This window comes from Apiospora aurea (assembly GCF_038362705.1).
Source record: "Apiospora aurea strain CBS 24483 chromosome Unknown utg000007l_segment0_segment0, whole genome shotgun sequence".
In the NCBI taxonomy this organism is placed as follows: domain Eukaryota; kingdom Fungi; phylum Ascomycota; class Sordariomycetes; order Amphisphaeriales; family Apiosporaceae; genus Apiospora; species Apiospora aurea.
The window spans coordinates 115,829-138,975 of NW_027117394.1; the positions used below are offsets into that span (position 1 = coordinate 115,829).

General features: G+C 58.8%; 10 protein-coding genes across 10 annotated transcripts; 3 read left to right on the top strand and 7 right to left on the bottom strand.

Moving 5' to 3' along the window:
- Window positions 1-723: 723 nt before the first annotated feature.
- PG986_010342 (uncharacterized protein) lies at window positions 724-2,795 on the top strand (the record flags this gene model as incomplete). The annotated part of the gene is made up of 3 exons (XM_066846564.1): window positions 724-1,419; window positions 1,457-2,368; window positions 2,442-2,795. 3 exons carry the CDS (start codon window positions 724-726, stop codon window positions 2,793-2,795), a joined length of 1,962 nt encoding a protein of 653 aa, XP_066696055.1.
- Window positions 2,796-3,317: 522 nt separating this feature from the next.
- On the bottom strand, window positions 3,318-4,048 carry PG986_010343 (glycoside hydrolase family 61 protein; the record flags this gene model as incomplete). Its single annotated transcript, XM_066846565.1, has 2 exons — window positions 3,318-3,943; window positions 3,997-4,048. The coding sequence occupies 2 exons, from the start codon at window positions 4,046-4,048 to the stop codon at window positions 3,318-3,320; spliced, it is 678 nt and encodes a 225-aa protein (XP_066696056.1).
- Window positions 4,049-4,965: 917 nt separating this feature from the next.
- On the bottom strand, window positions 4,966-6,360 carry PG986_010344 (tyrosinase; the record flags this gene model as incomplete). Its single annotated transcript, XM_066846566.1, has 3 exons — window positions 4,966-5,817; window positions 5,885-6,047; window positions 6,128-6,360. 3 exons carry the CDS (start codon window positions 6,358-6,360, stop codon window positions 4,966-4,968), a joined length of 1,248 nt encoding a protein of 415 aa, XP_066696057.1.
- Window positions 6,361-8,858: 2,498 nt separating this feature from the next.
- PG986_010345 (uncharacterized protein) lies at window positions 8,859-9,962 on the top strand (the record flags this gene model as incomplete). The annotated part of the gene is made up of 1 exon (XM_066846567.1): window positions 8,859-9,962. One exon carries the CDS (start codon window positions 8,859-8,861, stop codon window positions 9,960-9,962), a length of 1,104 nt encoding a protein of 367 aa, XP_066696058.1.
- Window positions 9,963-10,569: 607 nt separating this feature from the next.
- Window positions 10,570-11,124, bottom strand: PG986_010346 (uncharacterized protein; the record flags this gene model as incomplete). The annotated part of the gene is made up of 1 exon (XM_066846568.1): window positions 10,570-11,124. The coding sequence occupies one exon, from the start codon at window positions 11,122-11,124 to the stop codon at window positions 10,570-10,572; it is 555 nt and encodes a 184-aa protein (XP_066696059.1).
- A 260-nt stretch (window positions 11,125-11,384) lies between these two features.
- Window positions 11,385-11,861, bottom strand: PG986_010347 (uncharacterized protein; the record flags this gene model as incomplete). Its single annotated transcript, XM_066846569.1, has 3 exons — window positions 11,385-11,468; window positions 11,532-11,669; window positions 11,730-11,861. 3 exons carry the CDS (start codon window positions 11,859-11,861, stop codon window positions 11,385-11,387), a joined length of 354 nt encoding a protein of 117 aa, XP_066696060.1.
- Window positions 11,862-12,593: 732 nt separating this feature from the next.
- PG986_010348 (uncharacterized protein) lies at window positions 12,594-13,109 on the bottom strand (the record flags this gene model as incomplete). The annotated part of the gene is made up of 1 exon (XM_066846570.1): window positions 12,594-13,109. One exon carries the CDS (start codon window positions 13,107-13,109, stop codon window positions 12,594-12,596), a length of 516 nt encoding a protein of 171 aa, XP_066696061.1.
- Window positions 13,110-13,530: 421 nt separating this feature from the next.
- PG986_010349 (uncharacterized protein) lies at window positions 13,531-15,093 on the bottom strand (the record flags this gene model as incomplete). The annotated part of the gene is made up of 3 exons (XM_066846571.1): window positions 13,531-13,799; window positions 13,864-14,794; window positions 14,890-15,093. 3 exons carry the CDS (start codon window positions 15,091-15,093, stop codon window positions 13,531-13,533), a joined length of 1,404 nt encoding a protein of 467 aa, XP_066696062.1.
- A 2,726-nt stretch (window positions 15,094-17,819) lies between these two features.
- Window positions 17,820-19,221, top strand: PG986_010350 (terpenoid synthase; the record flags this gene model as incomplete). The annotated part of the gene is made up of 3 exons (XM_066846572.1): window positions 17,820-18,193; window positions 18,259-18,807; window positions 18,873-19,221. Coding segments are annotated over 3 exons (1,272 nt in total), but the record flags the coding sequence as incomplete, so codon positions are not given.
- Window positions 19,222-21,526: 2,305 nt separating this feature from the next.
- On the bottom strand, window positions 21,527-23,071 carry PG986_010351 (Arabinosidase B; the record flags this gene model as incomplete). Its single annotated transcript, XM_066846573.1, has 1 exon — window positions 21,527-23,071. One exon carries the CDS (start codon window positions 23,069-23,071, stop codon window positions 21,527-21,529), a length of 1,545 nt encoding a protein of 514 aa, XP_066696064.1.
- Between the last annotated feature and the right edge of the window lie 76 nt (window positions 23,072-23,147).

Sequence of the window (23,147 nt, forward strand, 5' to 3'; positions counted from 1 at the left end):
GAGGAGGGGTTAGTTAAGGGGCGCCGTCTCTGCCTGTACAAGTTTGGGTTGGTCGTGGTATTTTTAATATGAAACCCAGGGGCCAGTTTCATGCCCGCGCTGACAGCAATACCTGCGAGAGTGAAAAGCGAACGCCACGGAGAGTGAACAGATTCACTCGAACCCATTCAGACCAAGCTGCAAGCAATTACATCAACGATCACTACGCTTACGGACTGATCTGCCGCCACGTGATCTCCCCATCTCATCTCACGGGGGAACCCTTATCCTGCTACTATCAATTCCGGTGTCCATCCTATCCATCGCATCCTTTCTGCTGGGTTGATGGTGGTTGCTCACTCGTGAATCGATTGATTGCCAAACATTCCATTCCACCCACTTTCTTGTCTCTCTTCTCTCTTCTCTCTCTCTCTCTTCCTCTCTCTTCCTCTCTCTTCCTCTCTCTTCCTCTCTCTTTTGTTATTGTCCGTGTGTGTGTGTGTGTGTGTGTCAAAGCAAATATCGCCATTGTAATCCATTATCCTCCCTTTCGCTTTCGTCCACCAATCGGATTATCCTTTTCTTCATACCAACTCGCCTGCCTGTCCCGCCCGTCCATTGTTCGCCTAGGATGCGACTTGGCTGCTTCTCACCATCCGCCCTTTTAATGCTCTGAGTAACGATCTAACGCCATACAACCACCATCCACCTCGTCGCCTGTCTGCCAGTCCGTCCGTCCATCCAATGGCAGGTAAGCACGAATCAGCATCGGCAACGGCGACGGCGACGGCAACAGCAACAGCAACCGAGCCATCATGGCGGCCCTTTGCGCAGAAGCTGTCGGGCTTCATGAGGCATGGAACCATCACAAAGAACCGCAAGGTCTCGCCCTCCCAGCCCGTGGCCCAGATCGGCGATGTTGACCGGGCGCCCTCCGTCTTCCGGCTCGGCCGCAACAGGAGCCAGCAGAAGTCCCCCTCCGCCGAGACCACCATCGAGTTCAAGCCCCTCGAGGTCGACATATCCAAGCTCGAGAGCATCCGCCTGGCCGAGGGCTGGCTGGAACAGGAGCCGCCGCCCAAGAAGCCCGATCCGGAGCAGCTCAAGAAGAAGCCGCTCCCGAAACCGCCGCCCGCCTCCTCTACCCCCATTGCCGACCTGTTTGCTTCCAAGGCCGAATTCGACTCGGGCCTGCAGGACCGCCGTCGTCACACGCACCTGTACCTGGGCAGCACCAACAACACAGCCTCGGCGGACGCCCAGACTATTGCGCGCAAGCCCGTCCCCACATCGCCCGCGCCCACCACCACCACCACACAAACCGCACCAACAACAACATCAACGCCCGAGCGGCAACCACCAGCCACACACGCCGCCACCTACTCCATCCTCGAGCGCGGCCGGCCGGTTGAGCCCAAGGACATCATCCCCCAGGAGCCCGTCGCCGACTTGGCCGACCATGCCACCCCCCGCACAGTCCAGCATCGCCCAGAAGCGGCGCTCGCTGCAGTCCAGCCAGAGCAATGCGGCGCCGCCTCCGTCGGCTTGGTCCAATGCGTCCAAGTTGGCGCCCGACAACCGCCACTCCATGTTTGCCTCGGCGGCCCTGTCCACGAGCGGCGGGATAGACACCGGCGCGACGCGGCCCATCCAGGCGCCCCGGAGCACCTCGGCCAACCCCGTGGACAGGATCCAGGCATGGCAAAAGTCCATCACCTCGGCGCCCATGGCGCCGCCGCCCTCCAACGCCCTGGGCACCCCGCAAACTTCCGCGCCGGTCCGCAAAGTGTCGCCCAAGGGCCTGGCCGGCAACCGGCTGGCCTGGATCCGCGAGCTCGAGGAGAAGAAGTCGAACGACCTGCGCAAGGACGTCGGCGTGCTCAAGAAGCAGGCCGGCAGCGTGTCCAACAAGCTGGCCATGTTCGAGAACAAGAGCAGCTCGGCGGCGGCGCCTAGCAGCGGCCCCCGCCTGCCCCCGCTGAGCCGGTCCAACTCGACCACCAGCCGCATGTCCTCGGTCGGCCTCAAGTCGACCGCCACCTGGGACAAGGACAACGCCACCTCCACGCCGCGCACGTCGATTGACACCACCCGCTCCAGCCACCGCAACTCGGGCGTCATGAGCTACTACGACGAGTCCTTCCGCGAGAAGATGGAGGGCCTCGTGGCCAACCTGGCCGAGAAGGACGACGAGGACAAGACCGCCCCCGTCCCCCGGAAGCGCCGCATCACGGCCTCGTTCGTGTCGGTTGAGGGAGGAAAGAAGGCGGCCCAGGCTATGGCGGCGGCCGGCGTTGCCGCTGCTGCTGCCAAGCCGGAGGATGCTGCCGCCCCCGCTGCTGACGCGAAGCCCGAGGAGAAGAAGAAGAAGGAGGAGGAGGAGGAGCCTGTCGCGGCTGCCCAGGAGGAGGCCAACAAGGCTGAGGAGGCCGCTGCCGCGGAGCCCGCCCCCCGCGGTCGAGGCTGAGCAGGCTGATGCGCCCGCTGTTGAGGAGGCCGAGAAGGCCAGCGAGACCGCTGAGCCCACCCAGGCCGAGGTTGAGGCCGAGGCTCAGCCCGAAGTCGCTGCTGCCGCCGAGGTTGCCGAGGAGGAGAAGGCTGCCGACGAGAAGCCCGTCGTTTCTCAGCCCGAGCCCGAGGTTGAGGTTGCCGCTGCTGAGCCCGTCGAGCAACCAGCCGAGGTTGTTGTCGTCGCCGAGCCCGTTGCGCAGGACATGGCGTCTGAGCTCGCTGCCACCGAGGTGCCCCTGCCCGAGTCGGATGACGAGTCCGAGACCGATGCCGACGAGATCTTCTCGGATGCCAGCGAGAACTAAGAGATCTGAGAATATTTCAAAAGCGGCGTCTTTTTCCAACCGTCTTCCTCCTGCGGATCCTGCCAATCTTCTGGCATTTTACCTATAACTTACGTTTGAATGACCACACCACCAACCAACACATTAAGCTTGTCTTATTTTTTTATAGCTGTATGTATATACCCAAAGATTTTCTAAATATACAGCCACACAACCAACCATACCATACCTTGTACCATCGAATATCCGAGTATCAGGCTCCCAGAGAGCATAGATTAATAATAACGGAATGGGGCTACTTTATGACTTCTGTGACCCCGAGGGCTTGTCAGCATAGCTTGAATGACTGCACCCTGCCTCAATTGCGATTGCCAACATGTGCCAGTGAGAAGTGAAGTTGTTCTGATTACTAGGACCGACAAATCAACACTAACCCATGCTCTCCCGCATCGTGTACCACCTAACGAAATATGCACTAGAAGCTCACTCAATCCTGACGCAACCCAACATGTCAACTATTGCGCCTCAACAAGACCGCCCGCCTTAGCATTGGAAGACGCTCGGCCCTGCAGGCTGGTAGGTCTTGCCGCCCGTGTTGTAGATGTTGACCGCAAGGCCCGGGTCCGAGGCCTTGTACGCGCCGGGGAACGCGACGAGGTTGGAGGGCGTCTTGCCTCCCGACCCGCCCGAGACGTGCACCTGCGCACACGAGATGTAGAACTGCGCACCGCCGGGGCTCGAGGCGCCGTGCAGGGCCACGTGCTCGATGCGGTACAAGTAGTCGCCGTCGGCCAGGCATTTCGGCACGGGCAGCGAGAAGCTCGACTGGCCCTCCGAGGTCCACTTGTACCCGCCGTTGGCGCTCGACGGCATGTCCTGGTACACCTTGAACCAGACGCTGCCGCTCCCGTCCCAGGTCTTGACGTCGGCGCCCGCGGGGACCTTGGCCATGTAGGCCGACATGGCGCCCGGATGAAACAAACCGGGGCTCGAGTTCCAGGTCACGCTGCCGCCGGCCTGGACGCTGGCGACGCCGGAAGCGCCGCCGGAGAGCTGGTAGCACCGGATCGCGGTCGAGGAGACGTCGGTCACGGGGCCGTTGCTTTGCCAGTTTTGGGTCTTGCGGACGACGGCCCAGTCGCTCGTGCCCGAGATCTTGGGGAAGGTGTCTGTGAGTGGTTGGTTAGCAACCAATCTGACTATGATGCAGGCACAAACATACAGTGAGCCGAAGCCAACGAGGCGAAAACTGCCGTGAGGGTCGCGGACTTCATGTTGACAAGGTGGTGGCCAAACAGTTAGAACAGGCTTTGGGAAGACAAGAAGTTCAAAGCATGGCTTGAGAGCAAACAGTCAAAGGGATCTGCAGCAAAGGGGCACGAATGGCACGACATATGTAGTTCCGCAACGACACTCATGGAGCAGCCGGATCTGGAGATCTCTTGGCTTGCCTAATCGGGCATCTTGTCAACCTGTCAGCTCCCGAGAAAATGCAACGTACCAAGATACTAGTGGCCGCCCGGCTAAAGTCGGCCCCCCCTGGCATATAGCCGGGTGCCCAGTCACAACGGCAGGATGGGAAGCTTGCGAGTTCTGTTAATATGAGGCTACGTGTGGGGTCCCTTATCTATATTATGAAGTTGTGTGTCGCATAATGGCCGGCGCCGGGCCTGCTTGTCCGCCTTTTGTCCCCACCTCCTGGGTATCGAGGGATAATGGACTGGATGGCGCAGCTGTGTCGCGTGGCTCGGGCTGTACCGCGCTGCTCGTTCATACGGACGGCAGATCCCGAAGATCCGGTATGATGCCCTGCTACCGCCGTGTGAGCTTGGTCCGTTGATATAGATATACGATATACGACCAATAGTGGCATCACGCTGGCCCGTTGGCACTTGAATAAGCGATGCTTTGCATGCGTACCCCGTTGGGCGAGAACGAGGAAGCTATCCGGCACTTCGTGTTATTTCGTGACGCCAAGTAATGATACTGCATGCCCAACGCTGACTCCCCCGTAAGTCTATTGTAAATAGCGAGCTTGACAAGACGGAAACTCTGTGTTCATGATCGAGGCCATTTATTACTGTCAATACGAGTCTTCCTGAAACCACCTGACCTGATCATCACGAGGCCGCCCAGCCCAGAATGGTCGTATAGCTGTTCGAGATAACCATGAATATTGACATTGCACCCATTACACGTAAATGTAGCACCGCCCCAGCTCCGTCGTCGCCATGCCTTCCCTCGTCAACGGCCGGAATCCCAGCCCCATCTCCATCGGATCGTCCATCGTCGCCAGCGACGGCGGCACCTCCGGCGCGTAATCGAGCGGAATCCCGAAGAAGGTGCGGTTGCCCGCGATGGCGTACGTTCTTGCTTGCAAGTCCTGGCCCTGCCAGATGGCCCATAGCCGGTCGATCTGGGCGTGCAACAGATAAAACACGGGGTCGTTGGTCGGCGAGAAGGGGTCCGCACCGTCGCCCCCGATGAAGGTGTGCGACTGCCGGTGCCACAGCCGCTCGATCCCCGCGCGGAAATCTTCGATGTCGCCCGCCAACACGATGGCCGTCGCGTTGCCCCACGTCAGCGACGCGCCGCCCGTGTAGGACGGGTCGAAGCTCCGCGCTAGGCACCGCGGCGTCGGGAGGTAGCCGTACTTGTTGGCCGGGTCTCGCGCGGGTTTCGCGACGGGGCCCAGCGTCAGGGTCAAGTTGGCGAAGGGGCCCGTCGTCACGCAGCCGCCGCCGGTGCCCAGGGGCATGGGCAGCCAGAAGTCGATGACGAGACCCGGGATCAGGAGGAGCTGGATGGTGCTTTCGTTGTTATTCGGGCCGCCGCCGCCGCCGCCCCCCTCGGGCGGTGTGCGCGGGGCACCGTTGCCGCCGAAGGAAGTGGCCGGGTTACCGTCCCAGACGCGCGACTTGGTCTGGTCGGCCGAGAAGCGCGCGTTGTCCCAGTACGGCAGGTAATCCTTGTATCCGCACTCGTTGCGCAGGGCTTCTTCCAGCTGCCACAGGAACAGGCGGTGCCAAGGGAGGAGGTAGCCCTGGGGAAGTGGCGTTGTTCAGCGCATCTTATTAACAGACCTTGAGAGGCGGGCTTTTGTCACTTACCGACTGATGGATGATGTTGGTCTGGTTGATGTGGATGTAGGTGAAATCATCCAGGCGGTTGACGGCGCCGGGCGCCAGCGACTTGTCCGTGAGTGCCGGCTCGTTCGCCAGACAGCGCACGGCGCGGATGTAATCTTTCCTAGTGTCATCATCCAGATCGTCCCTGATGGTTGAATGCTTTAGTGCTTTGTCGTGTGATCGTCTTGCCCGATCTGAGGCGATTGAGAACGTCGAAAATCTTACCACGACCGCCGTTTGGCGATGCTGTCTTTTGTGCAACCTTGCGCCCCCAGCGACCCCATGATCTGCTCATGGTATCTGTCTTGTAACACCTGAAAGTCTGCCGGTATGGGGATTCCGCCGCCCAACGGTGGTGTGCCGCTGCACTGTGGTTTGGCAGGCGCTGCCGCCACCGCTGCCGGCATGACCAGCGCCACGCAGCCACCAATGAAGCTCGCCCAGTCAGCCCAATGCATGGTTCTCCGAGTTCTGGATAATGTTGGAGTCGAGAAAAGAAGTGGCAGTCAAGAAGAATCGCGTCGTCGAACAACAACGGTTGCGTCTTTCATATATTACCAGAGAGGACGACAGTGTATCCTAATGGGTCCCGGAGTTTGCCACACGCTATCTATCCTGCACCTTGCCCATTCCGCTTACGAAGCAAGGGATGGGGGTTGTTCTCGCCGCCGGATTAGTTCGCAGATGGGCAACCAATCCCAGGGCGGGGGCTGCTGTTGCATATCGAGCTTTGTATCCGGTGCCAAAACATGGGCTCTCCATTGAGTCTCAAGATTATCCAGATCTGATCCTAGCCATAGGCGACCTTCATCCAGTTCCCGAGAACAAATGGTAGAGATGCGCTCTCTCACTGCATGGACTGATTCATCTGCTTAAGCATCGATCAGGCCAAGATCAACGGGCCCGGAATCTCCTTTCAAACACCCACAAGATGCAGGCGGAATGCGAGCAACAGAAGAAACTCATGGCGGTGACTGACGGGCCCCGAGAAAATGCATCGTATCCGGGACTGGACCAGTGGGGATTGTGCTGCGCCAGCTGCAACCGCCCGGTTTTCGCGGGATACACAGCGCCCGTCGTTGCCAGCTGATCGCCACGTCATGGCTTCGGACGACGGGCGCCCATGTCGTACAACGCTGTCTCGAAAAGCCTGCCGCCGAGTCTGCGTCCCGTTAGCGTTGGCGTGCAAAAACGCCCCGAATGCACGCCGTAAAGCCAGCACATCTATCTCCTCGTGGGCAGCGGGTTCGGGGAATCCTGCCCAGATATGTTGTCAGATTACTTGCATTAGGGCGGACAGAAAGCAGGAGTGACTGTTATACGGGCGAGCCTCACGATCCAGAGAGCCGCGTTTCGGATTTGGATCCTTCCAGGTTATCATCTGACCAGGATGGATGGTCAGAAGCAAAGACATGCTACAGCACGGTCGATTTTGCACCGAAAAAAGGCACTGGCATATGCAGCCTTGGTTGACGCCTCCGGAGAACATGGGACAACGGACGTCGGCGACCAAGGTCAACCGACCTGTCGCCTGACTTCTGTTCTAGTTGACCACTTCTTTCATCGGCTCGGCCCCTGGACCCGATTTGAAAAGAATCGCCAGACGGGATTGTCTATCTTTGTCCAGACCAAGTAAATTGCCTTAGGCCCCAGACCTTTTCATGGCAAGATGTTGTGATCTTCGGTTGCCGATCCCTAGCCTCCGGCGTGGGTGGCACAACAGCGTCATTTAAACTAGACGACCAAATTTGGCTTGAAAGAACCTAGGAAACCAATGTCTCGGCGAAGCTGAGCTATGTATGGACGTGACTGATCAGGAGTGGGTGGCTTGGACAAATCGGGCCTACAAATGGGATAGGAACAACTGAGGACGTGTTTACCTTTTGTCAGCCAGCTTAATTTTTTGCCGCGTACGCACTTCTTTAGCAGTTTATTTTAAGCCAGCTTTTCGATCCGGCTTACCAGCTGATGCTCTCGTCGACGTTACCGGCGCTTTCCGTGCTGGCGTCGAAATAAGGCCAGCGTTTATCCGGTACGTTAACGGCCGAGCGCGAATAATGCTACACTTACTAATTTTGACGCACGCTAACGCGCGCTAGCTCGAGGACCGAGCGCGAGTAATGCTATACTTTACAGCACCCTCTAACACTTTCTACAACACCCTTTATAGTACCCTCTATAGTACCCTTTACAGGGCCCTCTACGCCTTATAAGGCCCTGTAAGGCCCTAGAAAAAGCTGGATCAGCCGGCTTAAGGTCGGCTGAACTATTTAGCCGAGATTCGTTGATCCGATTGGCCGGTTAATAAGAAGAGACGAGACGACGGCAGCCAGCTTTTTTTCACTTTAAGCCAAAGGGTCGAAGTAAACACACTGCTGAATTTTCGGCTGATATGTAAAAAAAGGGGGCCGTCACCGGACATATGCTTCTAGCCCCTTTAAAGGGACGTGCGCGGCAGAAAGTTAAGCTGGCTGACGAAAAGTAAACACGTCCTGAGATGCGTTTTGGCTAGTCGTCGAGCCAACCCCGACGGGATGGTTTAGCCTCCGTCTACTGCAAGGGGTCTTGAACCAAATCCGGGGTATGATGAACCACGGTGAATTCTAGATCGCCCGGCTAATGCCAAGCTAGGTATTTAGCCCCTTAGTTCCTCAGCTGAAAAGACCAGCCGCTTTGCGATCGCGAGGTTTTGCAATTCACTTACTCCCTTATACCTGTACTTGGCAGTCTAGAGTGGCTGCCTGACTCCCTGGAAATTACCTGCGGAGCGGTTCTTTTTCTTCGCCATTCAATGGTGGCGGGAGTCGATATTCCTCCGGGCATGACACATAACCGCCGAGAAAATAAGAATACCCCGTTCCCGGCAAGCTCGCGGGGGAAGTGAACCCTTCTTCCAAGTTTCGGCTTGTCACTCGTTCCCTTACATTCGTTTTGTTTTTTTAACACGACCGTCGCCATGCGGTTCGTCACAGTCTCCGCGGGCCTGGCCTCTTGGGCTGCTGTCGCCAACGCCGGTGCTTGCTACCCATGCCGCAAGCTGCAGTGCGCAGTTGGTCTCCGCGCGGCCGGCATCCTCGACAAACCATCTGTGGCGTATTCTGAGTGCGCGGCCGCCATGGCTGCGCACTCGGCCCCAGCCTCGGCTGTTACGAATACCGTCACGGCCACAGCCACGGCCACCGAGACTGCCACCACGTCCACGACCCCCGTTGTGCACAAAGTGAGCGCCATACCCGTCCAGAGGCGCCGGAGCGTCGCCACGGCCGTGGCGGTTCCTGTTTCTCTCCAGCAGTCGTGCACATCCGTGGACGAGTACCTCGCCGGCTGCGCGTGTTTCAACGTGCAGCCCACTGGCGCAGCAGCCGTCACGACGACCGTGACTTCGACCGTCAGCCGCGGCCCCACCGCCGCCACCACCACGGTGACCTCGTCTGCCGCCTCGTTCCTCCATGCCGGCCCCACCTCCACGGCCACTGTCAAGTTGTCGGAGACGTCGACCTTGAGCCTGGGCCCGACCGCCACCGTCCCCAGCGAGACCGTCACAGCGACATCGACGGTCGTCGAGCAGGCTCAGACGCAGACGCTGCACTCGTTCCTCCTCCAGCCCACGGACGAGCCGGACGCGTACATCGGTTTCATGGAAAGCTACACGGGACGAGACGGCTTGAACGTCATTGTGCGCGACCGGGCCCAGGCCATGCCGTGCACGTACTACGGCGCCCAGGACGGCGCCGCCAGCCTGAACAACTACGTCATGTGCGTCTTCAGCGGCTACGAGTACTACTTTACGCAGACGCTGGATTCCGACGCCGTCTACGGCGCCACGGCGGTGCGCATCACCCAGGTCGGGGGCGCCGTCAAGCCGGCCTGCCACTTCGACGACCAGGGCGTGCTGTCGTGCTCGGACACGGGGACGGACCAGGACACGAACGAGACCGTCCAGCGGACGCTCATGCGGTATAGCACCAATCCCCAGGGATACTTCGAGCTGGAACTGGTGGCGCCCGGCAGCGATATGAAGGGTTACAAGGAGGTGGTACTTCGCGCAGTCCCTGTTTAGTCGTCTCTGTACGTCCGGCCTTGGTATCAGCCATGGTAGTTCGGCTAAAGTATCGCAGAAAACGACGAGGTGGTATGCGAACCGGTGGAAAGACTACGCTTATGTCCAACTCTCTCGTAATTATCCTCTAACACTTGGACCTTTTATATATAAATTCGCTGCATCACTTGAATCCCCTTCTTTGGCCACACTGTCCATCATCGACACTGGCAGCATCAAGAACTTGACATGTGTTCGCTGACGCTGGCTTCAACTATCTTGATGGGCTGCATAACACGCCCCTCAACCCTTGGGGTTCCGCTTCTACCCTCTATCAAGGCCAGCATAAGGATGTATTGCGTTTCATCCGTAGCTTATTTTATCCACGCCGACTTGTGAGAGTCAAGACTGCGCTCCAGGCAAAGGAAATGGCCGATCACAAGCGACAGGACGCTGCCTTGATTGCACACCCCTGCGCATGCGGAGTAGCTCGCTTCCAGGCTCACCTCAAGCACAGGCGCCCGCTGCAGGTGCTGTAAGTCCGGCTTTGGCGGATGCAGGCCAGACGTTCCATGTGGCATTGCGTATCGCCCGCCAAGCAGCAACCGACCGACTGCAGTCTCCCCGGTTAAACAGCCAACGCCGGCCCCTCCTCGCCATAGACCGGATCCCTCTCGAACCAAGGCAGCCGCCGGATGCCCTCGACCTTGGCCTCCTCGCCCTCCTTGCCATGGCACATGTCCCAGCTGCATCCCTTCGGGTAACTGCCGACCATCTCGAACCCCTCATCGCCCTCTTCCTCCAGCAAACGGTGTCCCACCCCCGCGGGCACCAGGACCACGTCGCCTACGCGCACCGACGCCTCGACCCGGCCCGGGTTCTCCTCGCCGCCGAAGCAGAGCCGGGCGCCGCCCTGAACAATACACAGCAGCTCGTGCGTGGTGCTGTGGAAGTGCGTGGTGGCGTACATGGTGTAGCGCCACTGCGGCTTGACGACGCCGACCGCGGTCAGGTGCGCCTCGACGGCCGAAGCAGTGCTGCTTTCCTGGGTGAAGGCCGAGCGGTAGTGCAGGAGCGGCTTGTGCTGGATCGAGGTGTTGGGGATGCGGTGGTGGGCGGGGATTTGGTGTTTGGAGACGCGCAGGGAGTAGAGCGGTGTCAGGTTCGCTTTTGGAGATCCCATTACGGCTGATATTGGAACTCTCACTTGTGGTCAATGAACGGGTTATCTTTTCGGTGTTGCTGGTTCTCGTGATGGGCGGAACGTTGACTTGCAAGATGATCTGGTCTGATCCGGCCCCGCCTGCTGAATCCGGGCAGATAGAGCTTGTGTTATCATGATGTCATCGACCTGCACTGCACCAACATCCATCACTGAATTCAATTTTGATATGTCAAAACGTTTCTCATTAAAATCGCTACCATCTAATTGTAGCAGCAGATCTACTTGTTGCTGCAGTGGATGATGCTTAACGTCGGGTTCTCCATGTACTGGAACGCCCAGCAGGGGTCGCCGTCCTTTTGACACTAATGCCAGCAATCAAATCAGCACCATGGAATCGACGACATCCAAACTCAAGAGAAACTTACAGCGTATTTCGACCTCTTGGCCTCGCCGCAGGCGCTCATCTTGGCATTGTTGCGCCACGCGTAGTCGCAGCCGTAGACGCCCTCCATGCCCGGGATCTCGCAGTAGCCGGCCTCGGTGCCGGATCCGACCTTGCATGTCTGTCGAGGCGATTAGACCAAGTCGGGGAAAACACGGGGCTCGGGTTTCTAACCACTTACACCTTCGCGCTGAACCTCACCCTGGACGGCAGAGTAGGTGCACTCGGCGTGGCGGGCGAAGAGGTTGTTGGCCGGGGTCGCGGCGGCCACAGCCAGCAAGCCCACGACGGTGGAAGCAGTGGCGAAATGCATGGTGTTGGTTTTTGGAAAAGACTGAATGAAGTAGGTATGATTGATCCGAGAAAGAATGATGGCAAGCTCCTGGTTAAGGACTGTGCCGCATACCTGCCTACTTATACCATTCTCGCCATGAGTTTTTGAGGCTGACCATGGACTTTGGTTTCCGCGCCATCGTAAAGTTGAAACGGGCGAGCGATCATCGCGCGCTCTATTCTTAGCTGGCGGCTGACGCCAAGCCCCGGGGGCAGCCCCAATAGCGGATCGCGTCAAATTACAGCAGATCCTCTGCAAGGCCAAGCCGATGAAAGCCTCATTTCGATGCTTAATGTGCTTACTATTTCACTGAACGTCGACCTGTGGTTTCGGATCTTGTGCCTAGGAACCGAAAAACAAAGGTCTAGGCTCTAGCAGCACCAAAAGCACTTCAGCATCATGTTTTAGCTTCGTCCAATTTAAAGCGGTGTCATGGCTAGATCAGACGAATGTTTCGCCAACCAGCTCTTTAGCTCGCGTCTCTAATTCAACCGCATCCACCACAAGTTCCCGTCAGGGTCACTAATGCAGGGGAGAGCCGACAGCGACTCATGAGAATGAGGGGCATTCGGTCGACGGACAGATAAGACCTCGAGCGTCCTCCCTACTTCCCCATCACCATCCCCGGCGGCGCCGTCCAGTTCAGATACGTGCCCTGCTGCACCACGACAATCAAATCCACATTGCCCCACGCGGCCGCCTGGCCCGCCACTAGGTTTCCGGGGGAATCTGGGCCGCGTCGGTGGCGCAGTTGTCCAAAATCCACTGCACGCCCGTGGCCACATCGCGGCAGGCGCTCGATGCGCCCGTGGACTTGAAGGTGACGCCCATCACGACGGACTGGCCGTTCTGGTTGCGGCAGAACACGCCTGTGCCGAACGCGGCCGGCGAGTCCGGGCCGCTACCGCTGCTGCCCCGCGCCTCGGGCTGCGGCGGCGGCGGCACAGGGCAGGGGGTGTCGTCGAGGGCGACAAGGCCGTCGTGGCAGGCCTGGACCTCGTCGAGGAGCGCGAAGATGGTGGGCCAGGCGTAGCTGCAGAGCGACGGGGTCTGGGCGCGTGGGCCGTCATCGAGGACGGGCACTGCCGGTCCTGTGACCAGGTCGTGAGGGTCGAAGGGGCCAAGTGGCAGTGGAACGGGGTTTGGTTCTTCACCTGCAAACATCGGATGGCCCTCCACTAGACCAATCCCCACGCGGATGAGGAGGTTCAGGCATAGCAGCAGCATGGTGTCACCTTGCGGGCAGTCGAAGAAGGAAAGGCTTGCTTGGCTAGGAACAGTGGATGATGCAAAGACGGACTTGATGATATTGAACTGGTCCTTCAGGTAGGGAGAGGAGACGCTCTTTGTACTTTGTGCTGTTTACCAATTTCAATACGTGTTTGTCTCGAGGAATCCCGGTGCGACGACAAGCTATGGTGCTGCGAATCGGCCTCGGCAAGGGACCCAATCAAGCGACTGTGGCCGGGCGGGCGCGCGCATAAACGAGGACGCGAGGCAAACTTTGGCCAGACACCGCGGCCAGGGACGGGGATCCTAGGTGTCATTGGGGGTCAAGCAATGGCTATATGCCAATTGCACATGTACGGCACCCTCTCAGGTCAACAGGTCGGATCAATCCAGCGTCCCAATGCAAGTCATGCCCAGATCAGAGCTCCCCGCCATCCTGAACGTGCAGCACAGCCTCGCTCTCTTTCTCCTTGGTGCGAACCAGAATCAGCTCGGTCTGCTGCCCGTACACCCACTCCCAGGCGCCCGCCTCGTCGTTCCAGAAGACGTCCTCCTCCTGCGGGAACTTGATCGTCATGTTGCGCTCGGGCACGAAGTGCTCGGCGTACAGCTCGATGCTGTAGTACGTGTCCTTGAGCAGCGGCAGCTCGCCAAGGAAGGGGACGCCGCCCTGGAGGTTGGTCATGCCTGTGAATGGTCAGCTAGCTGCTCTGCCATGTGCTCGTATCAGGACCGACGACATGGCACCTACCAATGACGGTACCGGCGCTGTGTCCCCACTCCCCGGTCGCGTGGCAGTAGATCTTGCCCTCGATGCCCTCGGCAAGGGCCTGGTCCAGCGAGCGCTTCAGGATCTCGTCGCCCGTCCGGCCGATCTCCATGTTGGCCACCACAATGTCCTGCAGCCGGTTGGCCTTCTTCAGCCCCTCGCGGACGCTTGCCGGCACGTCGGCCGCCGCCTGGCCCGGGTAGAGCACGTAGGCCAGGTGCTGCGTGTCCGTGTGGAGGCCCATGGCGGTGACGCCGAAGTCGGTGTGGAGGATGTCGCCGTAGCTAAGGGAGTGGTCTGGCGCCCGTGGATCGTCCACCATCGTCCTTCCTCGTTTCGATTTTCTCCTGTCCGCCGCCGCGGGGAGGTCCGTCTTGCCGAGGATGTAGACGCTGGGCTGGAACCAGGTGGTGTAGTTGAGCGCCTGTACCTTGTCGCGCATCCACCACTCGACGTCCCACGCCGTCGTCTGCCCCGGCGTGATGACATGACTGCTAAAACCTTCCTCGATGATGGCCCACGCCGTCTCCATCAGCTTACGGTACCACGGTAGCCGGCCGGGGACCATGGTCGCGACGACCTCGACGGCCAGCATGGGCTCGAGCACGAACCGGCCGGCCCATTCGGTGCCTAGCGCGTCGGCGATGGCGTCGCGCTCGCCCGCGTGCAGGCCGCTGGCGAAGGCGAGCTCGGCGGCCGTGTTAAGCGCAAGCTTGGACGGCTGGTGCGCGTCGAGGATCGCCTTGAGCTCCTGCCAGACCAGGTCCGTGTTGTCGACCCAGGTGTACGAGTAGGCCCCCTCGGCGGTGGCGTTGGCGAGGAAGAGCTGCGTGGTCCGCCGCCGGGCCGAGAACATGGTGGCCTCCTTGAGGGCCCAGAAGACCGTGTCCTCGGCATACTCGCGCTGGCTTATCTGGATGCGTATAAGCGACTGTGGTCTAGGATCCGACTCGGGTGTTGATTGGAGAGACAGAGCGCGTGTGACAGAAAAAAAGGACTTCAACCCACCAGCCACGCATCCACGCCGTACTTGCGCAGGATCCCCGGGATCAAAGCCTTGCGCTCGTCCGTCCAACCGTCGACAATCTTGGCCTGGTCGCGCAGCGAAGGCAGGGTCTGGAACTGCGGCGCCTTTTGCGGATTCGTGGATCCTGCGACGACGGATGGCACCACCCAGGCGATGCCCGTGGCGATGAGAAGACTACCCCGCATCCTGTCGACCCGGAATGAGTCCCCGGCCGTGTCTCGGTCTGTCTGTCTGCCACCGGGAGCAATGAGATTTGATTAGAGGCCGCGGGTCACGCCACCAGCATTCAATTGATCCTTTGGCGGTTTCTCAACCGCACGCTGACCGAACTCGATGATGTTTGACTGTTCAGAGCGGGAATCCCGCCTGGAGCAACGGCTGTGGTCCCAGGCAATGCTTATCGTCAGACGACCTGCCCTATTAGGCATGGCCGCCGCTTGGAGTTCCCTGACTCGAGAAAAAGTGCGAGCAGAACGTCAAGAGAGCAACGGCGATGATTCATCTTCGCGACAACTGACGACCAAAAGTGCGCAACATAATGAGTCAAAAGGATATGCTGTCATGTTTACTGATTGGGTTGGCTGACAGACAGGAAGTTTCGGTAGGGCTCGCATTTTGCCGGCTCTCCTCGATTGATGGCTTCGGGCAAAACGAGATGCTTGCCCGTTTCGTCGCCTCAGGCTGTGCTGTGCATCATCACTCTCGGCAACCCACGTGCCCTGGTTATGTATGTGTCATCGTTACCGGCGCGAGCGCTCTTCTGCGTTTCTAACAATCTGGCTAGAAACACAGCACGGAGGGCGCCGTTCCCGGCTGACGAGACCCAGTAACCTGGTGTAGGACCGTCATCCAGTACCCAATTCAATTGGAATTGCAACGCTGGAGCCTTGAATGGCACGGCATGCTGGAGCCTGGATACGGTGTGTTTCGGCGATGGAAGACCAGTCGCTAAGCCCCCCTTGACCCCCTAAAGGCTCCTCCTTATAGCACACACTCCCTATCATATCATATCGATTCAATATCGATCTGACTGTGCTGCGCTTTTCTTGGTCTGCTGCCCAATAATTCGGCCCCCTTCCCATCTCATCTGGCCGAGCGCCGATTCAGCCCTACGAGTACGACATCTCATCTTCCTACCCCACCCAGCCGTGACACACGAACACATGGCGCAAGGGAGAGCCAGCCCGCCAGCCCAGCCCAGAGACGCCCGCCTTTCCATGTTTAGGTCCGACCTGATGGAGCCTCTTTTTTTTCTTTTTTTGACGTCACACCCGATGCGATGAACCCTGGCCCATAGAACAGCCATTAGGAAATGCCCGATACGCTGTTCAGCTCTCCCTCGGGCAGGGGCAGGGTTGTTTGCGCGCCCGGGACGCGATGGCGCCATTGCGTGTGCCTTTTTCTCGTATAAGCGGGAACAGGCCCCCGGAACCGAAACCCCCTTGCTTCGTTGGTTGGGGGAAGATGCAAAAAGATCCCAGCTGGCTGGATTTGTTAACAAACCATCCATTATTCTCTAGCCTCATCCTTTCGTCCCCGGCCACGAGACCTCAGTTCGCTAACAACGAGCGGACGGCAGGAACCATGTCTTACGCCATAGCCCCAATCCATCCATGCTACCTCCCTGCGCCATCTTCTCAGTCATCAGTCTAGCGACCAACCAGGGACGTTCCCACGGCCCTGGGCCCCCCTGCCAGCTGTTTTCCGGCTCCACGTGCATCCCGCGTCCTGGCATACGACTCGAACCGTCCCGGGTCCCCAGTTCGCCTGAGCCTTCCCAAAATCTCAACCTGCGAGGCCTGCAAACCAGGGGTAAAGCGCACGTACATGTATGTACCTAAGCAGCCTCCCGTCATTATACGAGATCTGCAGCGATGACAGCGGGTACCGACCATGGCATTTTCAGGTCTCTACTATCTACATGCACTTTCCGACAACGGCTGAGAATTTCGAGAATCGTCGGCGGCGGCCATCAAATGCAAGTTACTCGGGGTAGCAGCGGGTGGTCGTTCCCACGACTCAGCGGCGACCAGCAACAGCAATTCCGGCACTTGAACAAAACGCGAATCCATCTTCGGTGCCGGGTAATTGTCAGCATCTTCTTTCGCCAACGGGTGCAACTTGCTTCCACTGTTACCCGCACTCCCAAGCTTCGACCAGGTCAATTGGCAGGATCCCAGTTGAGTTGCTTTTTCGGTACCCGGATGCTAATGCCCCTTACATACTGAATAGTTGCGGCGATATTGATTGTCAGCCACTGTAGATCCCGCTCTGCCTCTCTCATGATTAAGCATGACGATCGGAACTGTAGGGGTTCAACCCCGTCTCCAATGCTTACTTAATAGTCTAGTCCGGGAAAGACACCCTGACAATCTAGTGAGAACTAGCGCGCAAGCCACGATAATAATAGGTGAGGAGAAGGAAAAGAAGGAAAAAAGCAAATTGACCCCCAAACCGAGCAGGCATCCTACCCTTTTCCGTATGCGTATGGGCTGCACACCCGCTTACGCCGGTCTGCCCTATCAGCTCGGCTACCCTGGGCATTGGGAGCTGTGTTTGTCACCCATTGCGGAGGCACAGCAAGTCCGAGTCACACACACACACGTCCAACAGGGCTCGAGACTGCACTTAGTGGTCAGCTTATTGGCTCCAGGCATCACGAGGTAGCGTTTGTTGGAACGGAAATAGTACGCTAATAGGGGTTCGGCCAATCAAGGCTGCCTGGCAACGCCGGGCAAGCAAACCCGCGCTGATCCGTGGTGACTCGCACTTATATAACCACGGCCAGACTTCTACCTACTTGCTTGGACTCTGGCTGCGATGCTTCATTCCTTAAAAGTCTGAACTTGAGATGTCCCCTTACATCAACAGCCTCTCCTGCTACTCCTATAACTTGAACATGAATATCAGCCAGACACTAGACTACTGGATCGACTCCAAACCACTGCACTCGGTTGCCAAAGTGTTGCTGGGTCCCGAGTCCCTCAAGAAGATATCCCTCTCCATTCTTTATCCTCTCAAGCTTGCCTTGACGAGGGAGGCGTATGCGCCCACTGCCGCCATCATGGAGAAAACCGACGATATTACGCAGGTCTACAACGGCCTGAAGGGCAAGACGCTGTACCTGCCAGACCTCCGGCCCGTCTACGCGGGATGGGCGGCAGGCCGCAACAGGCACTACGAAAGACTCCTGCCCATCATCAACGACTACATCGACAGATACATCGACGATGCAAAGTTCCGCAAGAAGCTCAAGGCCATCGACCTGGCTGCCTTTACCGCAGTGTGAGTTCTCACCAATTCTTCACCAGATCTTCACCAAGAAAAGACTGATCTGACACTGTGAATAGCATCTATCCGGACGCAGAATGGGACAGACTGATGATCATGGGCATACTGTGCTTCTTCCTCTTCGCGTTCGACGACATGATCGACAAGGAGATCGATCCCAACGTGTCAGACTTTGCGTCTGACATCCAATCGGCCAACCAGTTCCGGGACGACACCGCGCTCTATATCCGGAAACAGCTCGAGACAGGCAAGGCCAGGAGACGAAGCAGTCTCATCCCCCAATCCCAAGCACCCCCTCACAAACTCCTCACAAGCTTCGCCCCCATCGCCAAAGCCTGCACATCCGCCGCCCCGACCCAGCTCAACCGCCCGCTCCTGGCCCAGGACCTCGAGGACTTCTTCCTGTCCAACGGGCCCGAGCAAAAGTTCCGGCTCGCGGGCACGCTACCATCGATCAAGGAGTACTGGGACTTCCGCCACGGCACCGGCGCCGTCTTCATCTTCGCCGACCTGGCCCAGTACATGGCCGACACACACTTGCCGTCCGAGCTGGCCTGGTGCGAAGAGGTCCGGGTCATGCGGTTCGAGATGAGCCTGCAGCCGATCCTGTGAGTTTTCCTTTTCTTTTTCTCTCCCCGAACATCAAGACTACCACTTACTGACTCTTCTGCAGATGCAACGACCTGTTCTCCCTCAAGAAGGAAATGGCCGAGGGCACGGCGAGCAACCTGGTCCCCATCACCATCCACGAAAAGGCCGACTCGCTCGAGTCGGCCGTGGACCAGGTCATCGACCAGATGTACGCGTCGGCGGAGCGGTTCGAGGCCGCGGCGGGGTCCCTGCGCGCCCGAGCCCTCCGCGAGCAGGGCGCTTACGACGAGAAGACGCGGGCGGAACTGGACCGGTTCATCGGCACTTTCGAGTCGTTCCAGACCGGCTGCTTTCGGTTCTATATGGGCTCGCGGCGGTTCGGGATATTGCAGTACCGGAAGGAAGACGGGAGCTTCGAGATCCCTCTGTGAGGATGGATGGAATGGGCTTGGCTCAAATGGGTGCACTGCTGGGTGTCCTTGATGGGTTGCATTTCCTTGGTGCGGGCGTTCAGGAGCGTTTAAATGGTGTCTCGACCTCGCGGTCATGGGTTTCATAGTGTTGGTATATAGTGTCACCGAACAGGTGTAATCATAGATTGTGTATCATAGATGTCAATTGTCATTCACTTGGAATTCTTTCTGCCAGGTCAGCCAGGGATGACCGCAAAACGGGAGGACCACTGATATCTTGAGGCAGAGCCCCCGTGACGACAACTAAGATATAGGCAGTACGTATTGCGTTGACTATCTATTCTAGCGCTTGGCAAAAGGCCAGTTTGCTGCACTCCATTCCAAAAGCACGGACGATGCACACATCCCCGTGTCTGAGTAGGGATGGGACTGTGTCTCGTGCCGAAAAGGGCACTCCGGAATTGATCTCGGCTCGGCCGAGGCAAGCGGTTTGCCTCGACCACTGGTGCCACCGAGTTGCGTTCGTGGAACCAATCCGTTTCGCAGCTCTTAGCCGGCGGCAAGGATCCGACACAACTTGACCAAGAAGCATTGGAGCCATCTCATGCTGACTGTTTCGCCTAGGGTATGCTGTTTTCCTCGCGTATGTCGTAATGTCGTCTAATTTCGTAGCGGCAACCAAGTGAAGCAATGTTCACGTGGAAGCCAGGCTCGTTATTTCGTAAAAGGGCAGAATAGAACCCAGAGTATTATTGGACTAGGTCGCCAGCAGGGCTGATTAGACACCGCCGTCCATCGAGGCAAGCTCTTGCTTCGTCGAATCTGGTGTTGGTGTACGGTTCTGGACGGAGAAGACGGAGTTAGTCTAACAGCGTCGTTTGTGCAGTTATCACATCTGAAGCAAGCTTACCTTGACAAATTGGCCATAGCCGTCAATTGGCGTGGCCGAGGCACCCAGGATCAGCATGAATGCCGCGATGCTCAGTGTGACCTTCATGGTGATATATTGGTAGGTGAGTGATGGAAGATGCAATAATTGTCCTAGGCTGTTGCAGCAATGGAAAGAACGTAATTCTGTTCTTGGTTATTGAAAGGAGAGACGATGATTCCTGATAATTGCCAGTGACCCTTCGGCCTTACCTGCGAGGCTTCTTATATCCCCGTCTCCTGCATCCCGAAGCCGCCTTTTTCCATCTCCATCTCGCTTGAGCGCTGGAGCCGTCCAACCCCAAGCCCGGTGCCGATCCCATCCCGATAAGGTAAAAGCCCACCTTCACCGATCCCTGTCGACCGCCCACTGCGGCACGGGTGGACACTGTTCATTTCGGGCGCCCAACTGGCCCAAATCGAAAATTCACCCATTTCAGCGGATTCTCGCTGCATTGTTGTTCGTGTTAAAAAGAAATAGTAGAGCAGCAACCGGTCCACAATCACGCCGCCGCCAGCGCGTCGGTGAGAGGTCGGGGCTAGTCGGGATCGCATTCTAGAACTCTTTCTAGCTGCCCTGGGCCCTGAAACAGAGGGCCCGACTCAGGCACCAGCAGTCGGTTCCTGAAATCGCTCCCGAGCGGCACGGCGCCAACGGTTTTGCAAGCGTGCTGTTGTGTCCCATTCTCATGGCCTGATGGAGAGGGCTTGTGGATAAGGCACTGCCGCCGCACTGCCGACGGAAACAGGAGTCGGCAATAGGCGTGATTTTTTTTCTGTTTCTTCTCAGAAGTGTCAATAGCATAAATAGCCGCTCAGCCACTTTCAGTCAACGTGAAACCGTTCACAGCAAACCTTAACTCTGCCGAGTGGATCAGACGGAGGATACCGCTGGCTGGTAATATCCTTTGCAGTCTATACTCGAATGATGTTTCCCTGTCTATAATCACCTTTCATATAGTTCCCCGAGTCATCCTAGTCCCCCCCTCCCCTCTCGAAACATTCCGAGCTCGAATGGAGGGTGGGACTGAGTCTCTCTGCCGCGCGGGTGCAGGACTCAAGTATAGGAACCGACGAGAGGCGTATTCACGCGGCATACCCGATCAGAATAGGATTGCCGCGGCGCAGCACCGATTGCTTCGGCAAACAGCAGCTTCACATAGATTGAGAGGCACGAGCTGGGGAAGTGGTAGATCATCGTTACATTACATATGGGTGTTCGCAGATCTTCTCCTGCTTCTTGCTGTTTCGGCATGAAGCGACTCTATGTACAGCCCAATTGGGAAATTGGGCTGTTTGGTGGCTCAGTGTGTTTGACACTTGGGAAAAGGAGCCTTTCGGATGATTCCGAGTGCATAGGAAACCCGACGATGATCCAACCGGTAGTGATCAACGCTCACGCGAAACCAGTAGCGACAGCCCAGCTCACATCGTCATTGAACGACCCCGCCGCATCAAACGTGTGCACGCCACCGTTGCTCGCCGCGTAGCCACCGTTGTTGTAGTGGCGGAAGTAGCGCGTCGGGAAGCCCCAAGCGCGTATCGACACCGTGCCCGAGCCGCTGAGCCCGGCCTGCGTGCAGAAGGTCGCGTCCTCGCGGAACTGTTTCGAGCCGTCGCTGTTCGCGACCCGCAGCTCGAAGTTGTAGTGCCGAAGATAGCTGCCGGGCGCGTCGCGTGCCTCGAACGAGAAGCACTGTCCCCCGCTCGCCGTCGCGAGCCCCGTGCGCACCGTCCAGCTGGCCTGCTGTTTCAGGGCCGTCGCGCTCGACGACGAGACCACCTGCGTGTTGACGGTCGCGCCCGTGTGCGCGAGGTACCGCGTCGTGTACCCCGACGTCGTGGCCCGCAGCGAGACCGACGAGCCGGCGGACAGCGCGGGCCCGCTCGTCAGCGGCGCGATGGCGTACTTCGCGGCCACGATGTCGGCTTGGACCGCGTTCTCGGTCGCGTCGGAGGGGTAGCCCGTCGTCATGACGCCCTCGTAGAAGGTGCCCTGCGCGCCGACGCTGTTGTCACCGCCGATGCCGAGGACGATGGCGCCCTCCTTGCTCATGGGGTTGTAGCCGGCCGCGTTGGGCCGCGCGCCGCTGTAGTAGGTCGACAGCCCGCCCGAGGCCGCGTCGGCGCCGCGGATGGCCCACTTGTTGGGCCCGCCCTTGACGACGGCGGTGAGGAAGCGGTGCGAGATGGAGGGGTCGCCGGCGTTGTTCTTGACGCTGGGGCCCGAGAACAGGCCGTTCTCCAGGTCGGCCATGATCCAGGGCCCCGCGCCGGCGCCGCTGCCCCAGACGGTGTTGTCGCCAAAGTAGATGGTCTCCATGTGGCCGTTGCCCGTGTCGCGGCCGCTGGTCTCGGCGTTGCCGTAATCAAAACAGCAGCCGTCGTTGTAGTGCGTGCCGTCCAGGACGGCGTACATGCCCTCGGCCTCGTCGCGCACGGCGATGCCCTTGGCTTTGTTGTTGCGGTAGCCCGTGCCGGGCGAGACGAAGACGCCGTACGCCTTCTGCCCGTTGAGCGTCACGGGCGCGCCGATGCCGCTCGCCAGGTTGTCGTACCCGTTGGCCTCGGGGCCCTGGAAGCCGCCGGGCGGCGCCTGGGTCAGGTGGTTGCCGCGGCCGGACTGGTCGTAGATGACGCTGATCAGGCAGGTCGTACCCGCGCAAAAGGTGTCCTGCGCGGGCCCGTTGGCGACGCCGCCCGCGGCCAGGGGCCTGATGTCCGTCGTGGCCCCGTCGGAGCCGCGCTTCAGCTGGTACAGCGCGCCGCTGAAGGCGCTGTACAAAGCGCGGGTGGTGCTGTGCGCCGCGACGCAGGGCGTGCCGCCGGACGCGTAGATGTCGCAGGGCGCCGCCGCCACCAGGAGGGGGGATCCCGCGGCGGCGATTAGGCTAAAGGCGAGCGCGCGGGAGCTCCCGCAGCGGCTGGGCTTGGAAACCATCTTCGGACTGGGCGGGCCTTGGCCTCCTTGGTGGGAGGGGAAAACTGTACAAGGGGAGAAGCGCACAAGGAGAAGG